This window comes from Sinocyclocheilus anshuiensis, unplaced genomic scaffold (genome assembly GCF_001515605.1).
Source record: "Sinocyclocheilus anshuiensis isolate Anshui unplaced genomic scaffold, SAMN03320099.WGS_v1.1 scaffold2232, whole genome shotgun sequence".
Classification (NCBI taxonomy): Eukaryota; Metazoa; Chordata; class Actinopteri; order Cypriniformes; family Cyprinidae; genus Sinocyclocheilus; species Sinocyclocheilus anshuiensis.
This window is the reverse complement of record NW_015547816.1, coordinates 255,423-265,740: the sequence shown is the minus strand read 5'-3', so window position 1 is coordinate 265,740 and position 10,318 is coordinate 255,423. Positions and strand designations below refer to the sequence as shown.

The following is a 10,318-nucleotide window of genomic DNA, read 5'->3' as shown; positions in this document are numbered from 1 at the left end:
AAATAGACGTATGAGTGCTGCCAGCATTGCTGCAGAGGTTGAAGGGGTGGGGGGTCAGCCTGTCAGTGCTCAGACCATACGCTGCACACTGCATCAAATTGGTCTGCATGGCTGTCAGGTGAGGAGTACAAAGACAAGTGCGTCTTGCCTACAGTCAAGCCTGGTGGTGGGAGTGTCATGGTCTGGGGCTGCATGAGTGCTGCCGGCACTGGTGAGCTACAGTTCATTGAGGGAACCATGAATGCCAACATGTACTGTGACATACTGAAGCAGAGCATGATCCCCTCCCTTCGGAGACTGGGCCGCAGGGCAGTATTCCAACATGATAACGACCCCAAACACACCTCCAAGACGACCACTGCCTTGCTAAAGAAGCTGAGGGTAAAGGTGATGGATTGGCCAAGCATGGGCATCCTCAAACGGAAAGTGGAGGAGCGCAAGGTCTCTAACATCCACCAGCTCCGTGATGTCGTCATGGAGGAGTGGAAGAGGACTCCAGTGGCAACCTGTGAAGCTCTGGTGAACTCCATGCCCAAGAGGGCTAAGGCAGTGCTGGAAAATAATGGTGGGCGCACAAAATATTGACACTTTGGGCCCAATTTGGACATTTTCACTTAGGGGTGTACTCACTTTTGTGGCCAGCGGTTTAGACATTAATGGCTGTGTGTTGAGTTATTTTGAGGGGACAGCAAATTTACAGTGTTATACAAGCTGTACACTCACTACTTTACATTGTAGCAAAGTGTCATTTCTTCAGTGTTGTCACATGAAAAGATATAATAAAATATTTACAAAAATGTGAGGGGTGTACTCACTTCTGTGAGATACTGTAGCTCTGAGAGTAAAAACAAAACTTTGTGGTTGAAAACATATGGGAGGAGTCTACACTGAACATGGGAACCCTGTTGTTCTATAAATGGTATTTACTGTCTCACAGACGCTAGTGGCCTGCCAGTTACAGCAATTACAGATCGTGCCATACTTTTTGTAGACATGCGTGAATGGATGGATGGTAATACCATAGTACTTTGATGTAGCTCATGGCACTGAATAACAGTTATCTACATGTATTCACCTGTTACTCCAAGTTACTTAAAGATTACCATGAAATCTCTATGATATATAACAAAAAAAAAACCCTTGGTGCCATGTCCAAAACATAGATAGATAGATAGATAGATAGATGGATAGATAGATAGATAGATAGATAGATAGATACTTTTACAATTAATTAATTTTACAATTACCAGACAATCATATAGGCCTATCTAAAAATATGAATTGACGGTTTTTACCGGACCAGGGTATCTGCAGGATATTTAAGCTCATATTTAAGACTTTTTAAGACCTGCACAAATAAAATAAAAATGACTGTAAAAAGCATGATTTAGAGTTCAGATACAGGTTTTCACAAAAACAAAAAGTTTTTTTTTTTAATTATTAACTTCACATTTCAGCCTTTAAACTTTTTTTTTAAAGAAAACTGAGGCAAAGGTATCAATTATTATATTCATTTAAACAATTATTATAGCCAATTAATTAAATAACATATGAATATATGCTACTATAATGCATTATCTTCTTGTCCACTAGTTCACATTTACAACTCTGCGTGTTTTCTGCTTAAAAACATGGGTTGATTTTCACATTGGTCTGAACAAAAACAGCAGAAGGGCTGATTGAAAATGCAAATTCATTCTCTGCCAGCAGGAGGTGCTTTCGGATTTGCAAATTTTTTCGGTTTGCAAAACGCCGCACAGTTTTTGTACTGGAAATTTGTGGAAATTTGGAGCTCTTTGGCTCTGGAATCAGAAGAGTGTTGGCGACTTTTACACACCATGCGCCTCAGCACTCTGTGACCCGCTCTGTGACTTTACATGATCTTTCACTTCATAGCTGAGTTGCTTCTGATCCTAAACACTTCCACTTTCCAATACTTAGTTGACAGTAGAATATCTAGCAGGGATGAAATTTCACCAACTGACGTATTGCAATGGTAGCAATCCTCTCACAGTACCACACTTGAATTCACTAAGCTCTTCTGAACAACCTATTTTTGCACAAATGTCTGTAAATGCAGACTGCATAATTAAAGCTTGATTTTACAGTAAACACCAGTGGCAATGTGTCTGATTAAAACACATGAATTCAGTAATTAAGAGGTGTGTCCCAATACTTTTGTCCATATAGTATAGTATAGTATAGATAGATAGATGAGAGGAACAGATGAGAGGTATCAGGGGTTTTGCACTTTTGCCCTCTGCGTGTGTGTGCGTGTGTGTGTGTGTGTGTGTGTGTGTGTGTGTGTGTGTGTGTGTGTGTGTGTGTGTGTGTGTGTGTGCAGTAGAATTGCTCCATTGGGATCATGAGCGTCTCCAGTCACTCCAGAGCTGTGTCATGCTGCAGCTCTTGGTCACGCTGGCAAAACATTAATACCACTTTTGTTGTTGTTTATTTTTCATTGAATGAGGGCAGTAATTAGCCTTTTGAATCACGGTGCACTACAGGTGTTACACTACACGGTGTTACAGTTAAACACATCTGGAGTCTGAAACCAGCTACCACCAGCTTTGCTATAAGATAAACTGTGCGTTACGCAGATAATGATTTGTTGTAACACTCAGTGCTCTTCTAGTAAAAAAAAAAAGCCTAATCAAATGTATTATTATGATCATTGACTCTCTGAAACACAAGCATATACTGCAGTCAATCTTAATCAGAAGTGTGTAGGCGATCCTCAAGTGATAATTCACTGCAGCTAAAGTCTTTTATTACAGCTGATGCAATGATTGTTGTGAGAGAAAGCACCTGCAGAAGTAACCGAGTCAATATTGACCATATTGGTTAGAGCCACCATGACGTAGCCGCCACATAATGGCCGCTCTGGAAGGACAGGGAGGCACTGAGTCAACATGCAGTATCCTTCCCTCGACCTCAATGCAACCTCACTTCACAATAGAGCTGAACCACACTCACAGTGCAGGCCCTCAATGGAAACATCGCTGACATTTATCTGTGGGAGAAAAGTGACATTTTAAACCTTTTCTGGGTCAGCGACTAGAAATATCAGTTTCGCCTAAAAAAAAACCATTAAATTTAAATTAAATATAAATAAAATAAACTAAAAATGACATAACATAAAATAATATGAAATAAAGATTTTTCTTTATTAATATTAATAAAGAATTCTTTCAAATTTAATTAATTATTTTAAAATATTAAAGACTCATAAAGATTTTCACTTTACTTTAGATACCTAAAATTGCCTAGTCTAGGCCAAATAAACTAAATAAAAATAAATAAAATAAAATAGATACATAGATATATAAAATAATATGAAAAAAAATGAAATAATATATAAAAAATAATACAAACATAAAATAAAGAATAAAAAACAAAACAAAAAATAAATAAATACAATTTATGTTAATGAATAATTAAAATGAAATAAATGAATTAAAAAGAATTAGTATACCGGAGACTCCATTGACTTGTTGTATTGATTGAGGACTATACTGTCTAAACAATTCAAATTAAATTAAATTTTAATAATAACATTTAAAATAGATGTAAATAAATAAATGCCTGCCAAATGTCTAACAATATTTTTGTTTGCTTTTTGCTTTGCTTTTTGTTTTGTTTTGTTTTTTGTAGCTTTGTTTAAACCAATCAAGTGGCACATTGTCGTCTCATTGGCTGGTTGTGTTGATTGACAGGTGCTGTGGCCAGTGCGTTGGTGAAGCAGAAACTGGCGCAGGTGATCCTGAAGAAGCAGAAGGCGGTGCTGGAGAGGACCAACTCCAACCCTCTGAGCAGCCCGTCGGTAGCCTACCGGTTAGAAACAGCTCTCATTACCGCACACAGCTGTTTAAGTGCACACGCGCACAGACTCATGTGCTTTTCCTCAGATTTTAAAATAAAGGTCTTCTGTGTTCCCACAGCGAGCTGGTTCCAGATCCCAGCTCTTCTGTCCAGCCGCTCCTGTCCTCCACAAAAACAGCTCTCAGCGAAGGGCCCGACGAACCACCCCTGAGACGAGCGAGTATGTCACCGTCACACATGCATATAAACAACATCACATGACAGTTCATTCATCAAAGCGTGACATCACCAGATCACCTGAGAACGGGCGGCGCTGTGTGTTTGGGTGAGAGGCAGGGCCTGTCCTTCAGCAGGTGTGCTGTGTGGAAGCGTTCCAGTGCCACTGCCCCGTTCAGACAAACTCCCAGCGCCTCGCTCTTCCTCCAGGCAGCAGTCTGTTAACAAGGCCTTGCGTAACAGAGAACACTCCCCTGTCAGCCCCACAGCCAAAACACAGCGCCTCATTATGTCATAATAACTCTGACTGGACGTCCAGTTACTTGCATGAAGCCGCAGAGTTTAAAAGTCTTTGTTCTGCTTTTGTAGTGCTAATTGTCACTATAATTATTGCTCGTATTTTCATGGGTTAAGGATTTGCTTTAAAACTGTAAAAGTCTCTTCACACCAACATAAATGTGCAGCACAAAACCTCACAGTCGATTTGTCTGTTCAGACCAAAGCAGACAGACTGAATGAAAATGCAGATTCACTCTCTGACAGTAGGCGAAATAAAGAAATAAGGAAAGGAAGTTAATAGAATAATAAATTATTAATAAAAGAAACTGCAGACAGACTAAATGAAAATAAATAAAAAAAAAATGAATAAAATAAATATTAGTAAAATAAATGGTAGACAGACTGAATGAAAATGCAAATGTACTCTCTACACAGTACATTTGAAATCTGGAAAACAACACCATGAGAGTTCATTTCAACACTTTGAAAGTGTATATATGAGAACCACCCACAAAGTACTAGATTAAATAAAGAAGTTAATAAAATAATAAAAATAATATTTATTAATAAACTATACAGCAGACAGACTGACTGAAAATGCAGATTCACTCTCTGTCAGTAGGTGAAAATGAAATAAATAAAAATAATAAAATACAATTAATATTGTTAAAATTAAATGAAAATGCAGATTCACTCTGACAGTAGGTGAAAAAGAAATAAATAAAAATAATAAAATTAATATTGTTCAAATGAAATGAAAGTGCTGATTCTCTCTCTGACAGTAGGTGAAAAAGAAATATAAAATTAATATTGTTAAAATGAAATGAAAATGCAGATTCACTCTGACAGTAGGTGAAAAATAAATAAATAAAATTAATAAAATTAATATTGTTAAAATTAAATGAAAATGCAGATTCACTCTAGAAATAAAGAAATAAAAAGAATAAAATAAATAAAAATAATAAAAATTATATTGTTAAAATTAAATGAAAATGCAGATTCACTCTAGAAATAAATAAATAAAAAGAATAAAATGAATATTATTAAAATGAAATGAAAATGCAGATTCACTCTCTGACAGTAGCTGAAAAAGAAATAAATAAAAAATAATAAAATAATAAAATTAATATTGTTAAAATGAAGTGAAAATGCAGATTCACTCTCTGACAGTAGCTGAAAAAGAAATAAATAAAAAATAATAAAATAATAAAATTAATATTGTTAAAATGAAGTGAAAATGCAGATTCACTCTCTGACAGTAGCTGAAAAAGAAATAAATAAAAAATAATAAAATAATAAAATTAATATTGTTAAAATGAAGTGAAAATGCAGATTCACTCTCTGACAGTAGCTGAAAAAGAAATAAATAAAAAATAATAAAATAATAAAATTAATATTGTTAAAATGAAGTGAAAATGCAGATTCACTCTCTGACAGTAGCTGAAAAAGAAATAAATAAAAAATAATAAAATAATAAAATTAATATTGTTAAAATGAAGTGAAAATGCAGATTCACTCTCTGACAGTAGCTGAAAAAGAAATAAATAAAAAATAATAAAATAATAAAATTAATATTGTTAAAATGAAGTGAAAATGCAGATTCACTCTCTGACAGTAGCTGAAAAAGAAATAAATAAAAAATAATAAAATAATAAAATTAATATTGTTAAAATGAAGTGAAAATGCAGATTCACTCTCTGACAGTAGCTGAAAAAGAAATAAATAAAAAATAATAAAATAATAAAATTAATATTGTTAAAATGAAGTGAAAATGCAGATTCACTCTCTGACAGTAGCTGAAAAAGAAATAAATAAAAAATAATAAAATAATAAAATTAATATTGTTAAAATGAAGTGAAAATGCAGATTCACTCTCTGACAGTAGCTGAAAAAGAAATAAATAAAAAATAATAAAATAATAAAATTAATATTGTTAAAATGAAGTGAAAATGCAGATTCACTCTCTGACAGTAGCTGAAAAAGAAATAAATAAAAAATAATAAAATAATAAAATTAATATTGTTAAAATGAAGTGAAAATGCAGATTCACTCTCTGACAGTAGCTGAAAAAGAAATAAATAAAAAATAATAAAATAATAAAATTAATATTGTTAAAATGAAGTGAAAATGCAGATTCACTCTCTGACAGTAGCTGAAAAAGAAATAAATAAAAAATAATAAAATAATAAAATTAATATTGTTAAAATGAAGTGAAAATGCAGATTCACTCTCTGACAGTAGGTGGCACTTACAGAAAAAGCAGCACAAACAAAGGGAGTCACAGAAAAGAAAGGCAGTCAAACAGTAGTTACATGTTTTCAAACAGCAATTCAGATTTTTTATTTATGATACAACACCAAAACACAACAGTACTTCCTCTGTTATTCATTGTCACTTAGGGACCAGAATATGATTCTGACAATGGCAGTCAGCAATCACCAGAAAGAGTTCAATTGTAACTCTCTCAGTCAGTTTTCAGCGTAGAACGTGTTGCAGTAGAGCCAGTTTTCAAGTAGTCCTTGAGAGAGTTTCCAAATACTTGACCTGTCCACTTCATATCAGTTCAGTGCCGTCTGTCGGGATCACTTTGCGCTCGATGGTCAAACGAGGAAACGTTGAACATGATGCTGCGCAGAGCCATGTCATTTACTGGTAACGATGAGTAAGTACAGCTGGATTTAGTTTTCAGCACGTCCTCTGCCAGAACTAGTGTTTTTACAGTGACAAATACAATTACCAGGAAGTACAGCAGAGATTTCAGAACCTTACACACAGAGCTGCAACTGTGTGATCAAACAGAGAGGAAGTAGAAGCTGTGCTGTGCAAAACTACATCTAAATCAACTGTTTGGTGGGTTATATGAATAAGAAGTCGACTGGTTGGTCTTTAAAGGGATAGTTCACTCAAAAATGAAATTTCTGTCATTTACTCACCCTCGTCTTCTAAAGGAAACGATATTTTGATGAAATCTGGGAGATTTCTGTCAGTTGAAATCAAGACAATTGAAAGTCAATTCCACCTAAACCTAGACACTTCAAAAAGCTTGTAAAGACATTGTGAAAGTAATCCATATGAATCAAACAGGTTTAAGTATTCGGAAGAAACGTGATCACTGTATATGTTGAACAGATTTAATTTAGGCTTTTATTCACAAATAAACATTGATCAGAACATACAAAGCGTAATTGAACATTTTTTGGAAAAAAAACGAAAAAGGAGCCGTTTTCTCATTTTTCTACTTTCAATATTAAATCAAAAAACGAATGATCGAATGATACACGGATTTGTATTGTTTGTTTGTTTGTATTATTTAATTTTATAGCACCGTATAATTACTATGTTCCTTGTCCAAGGTGCTTTACAATTAAAAAATAAAACTAAATACCAGCAAAAATAAATAAATAAATCGTTTTATTGCACAAATGAGCTACAACAGAACCTGCAGAAGTACAGCAAGTGATCTAGAATGACCCAAACTGACTGAAAGCTTCATTTTGGTTACACTGTTGTTGTTTTGTTCTTGTTGCAGCCTCAGAGCCCAACCTGAAGGTGAAGCATAAATTAAAGAAGCACCTGAACACCCGTAAGAGCCCGCTGACCCGCAAAGAGAGCGCGCCGCCCGCCGTCAAACACCGCGTTCCTGATACGCTGGGTAACTACAACACGCTACCTCTGCTTTTGAGATCTGTTGTTATTATTAGACGTAGTCATACTGTATAAATGCCTGGATACTTTATTTAGCTTGTTTTTTTTATTTTTGTGAAAATTAAATGTTGTTTAGGTGTATTTTCTTGCTTTCTATAGTACATCATTTATAAGAATTAACAAAACTATATGTTCTCATGTAGACCTCCTGTCAGCTAAACTGGCATTGTTACTGTACATACTGTAGGTATATTCATTTAGCACGAGCATGCAGTTTTAAGGCATAGTCATTTTAATGCATCCCTCATGTCGTTCCAAACCCGTAAGACTTTCATTCATCTTCAGAACTCAAATTAAGATATTTGAATGAAATCTGAGAGATTTCTGTCCCTCCATTGATAGTCTACACAACTACCACTTTGACACTTCATAAAGTCCATAAAGAGATCGCAAAACGAATCCATATGAATGTTTAGCGGTTTAGTCCACATTTTCTGAAGAGACTTGATCGCTTTATATGATGAACAGATTTAATCTAGTTGCATAGACTGTCAATGGAGGGACATAAATCTCTCAGATTTCGTTCAAATATCTTCATTTGTGTTCCGGAGATGAACGAAAGTCTTACGGGTTTGGAACGACATGAGGGAGAGTAAACGATGACAGAATTATAATTTTTTTGGGTGAACTGTCCCTTTAATACATGCATTGATGTGCCGGCCATGTTTAAACTGACAGATGTGTGTGTGTTGCTCTCAGATTCGTCCCCCAGCAGCAGTAGCACTCCAGTGTCCGGCTGCAGCTCTCCAAACGACAGTCTGCCCAATGAGAACGGAGTGCTGCCCGCCACCGCCAGCCTGTCCCATGAGGTAACAGTCCACTCCTCAGCCCAGTCTCGAAGGTGTATCTTGGCTTCCTTATAATGGGAAGCTCTGGTAATGCAATTATAAATCATAACAATTATGGAAATGGCTCATTATGTAATGAAGTAGTCGGTGCAGTTTAAATGAGTTTAGCTTCTCCCTTTTTTTAAATTACAAACTTTTTTTGTGGAGAGGACAAACTGAACACACACAGAGAGAGAGAGGCATGATGGGACAGTTCTTTAATATTCCTCTGGTGGGTGTTGTTTGTTTGGGGCGTTGGTTGAGAAAGCGAGCTCGACAGGGCTTGTTTCAGGAGGTTCCTGCTTCGCGCCTCCCTTTGGCATAATGACATGTTTTAAACAAAGACACTGGAGAAGGACAGCTGCAGGCAGCTGCCAGGACACCCAATCTCCCGTTTCCATCCAAAGCCTCCTAATCGCTTTATTACTCCACACTCCTCCATTTTTGGGCTTGCATAAATGCACAGCTCTCTGATGGGTCGCACACTGGAGCCTCGTCCGCTCGCACGCAACAGTTGATCACAGAGGTTTTTTATTAAGGGTCAATATTTTCCCCATGGAAATTTTGTAACTTTTATGACGGCATTTTTTTTTTCTTTCAAATTCCTTAGCTAACAAAATATCATTATTACTTCAGCTGCATCAATTAATTGAATTAAATTCTCGGTAAAACTTTAGCTTTGGGACCAATTCTCACTATTAACTAGTTGTTTATTAGCATGCATATTAGTAGCATATTGGCTGTTTATTAGTACTTATAAAGCACATATTAATGTGTTATTCTGCATGACCATATTCAGATCCCTTAATCTCTACCCCATACCTAAACTTAACAACTACCTTACCAACTATTAATAAGCAGCAATTTAGGCGCTTATTGAGGCAAAAGTCTTAGTTAATAGTGAGAGTTGGTCCCCAAACTAAAGTGTGAACAAATTTTATTGCTGATTATTATAAAAACAAATCAACATCAAATATAAAGGTAGCTGTAAATTATATGCAAGAATAACGCTTTGATGAAATAAAAATAATAATAACAAAATAAATACATAAGACTGCATATTCTAAATATATAATAAAAAAGTACATATATTCTAAAAAAAACTCAACTGTCTACTTTTGTGATAGATTTTAGTGTAATCACTGGTCCAAGTTTTTGAGTTCACATTCAGTGTGTTCAGAGCTGATTTTAGTTGCTTTTCATTTTAAAAAACATTGCATATTAGCAACTTTTGCCCAAAACTAAGTCTACTGAGAATAATAGTAATCGAATATTTCAAATTATAGACAACAGATATGAAACAAATTTAAAATGTTGACTATCTAGGGTTAATTTTTTTTCTAGGGCTTTTGTTAATTTTAGCTGCATTTCCCCCCTAATTCCTGTGTGATTTTGTCCCTGGTGCGTGTGTCTGCGTGTGTCTGTGCGTGTGTGTGTGTGCGTGTGTGTGTGTGTGTGTGCGCGCGCGT

At 35.4% G+C, this 10,318-nt stretch overlaps 1 protein-coding gene across 6 annotated transcripts in view; it reads left to right on the top strand.

The window, feature by feature from the left end:
* Positions 1-10,318, top strand: part of hdac7a (histone deacetylase 7a) — a 105,414-nt gene that overhangs the window by 56,667 nt on the left and 38,429 nt on the right. For all 6 annotated transcript variants that reach the window (XM_016507610.1, XM_016507611.1, XM_016507609.1 and 3 more), the window contains 4 exons: positions 3,717-3,834; positions 3,942-4,042; positions 7,847-7,969; positions 8,722-8,831. In XM_016507610.1, coding sequence (XP_016363096.1) covers positions 3,717-3,834; positions 3,942-4,042; positions 7,847-7,969; positions 8,722-8,831 — 452 coding nt within the window. The remainder of the gene's footprint in view (positions 1-3,716; positions 3,835-3,941; positions 4,043-7,846; positions 7,970-8,721; positions 8,832-10,318) is intronic.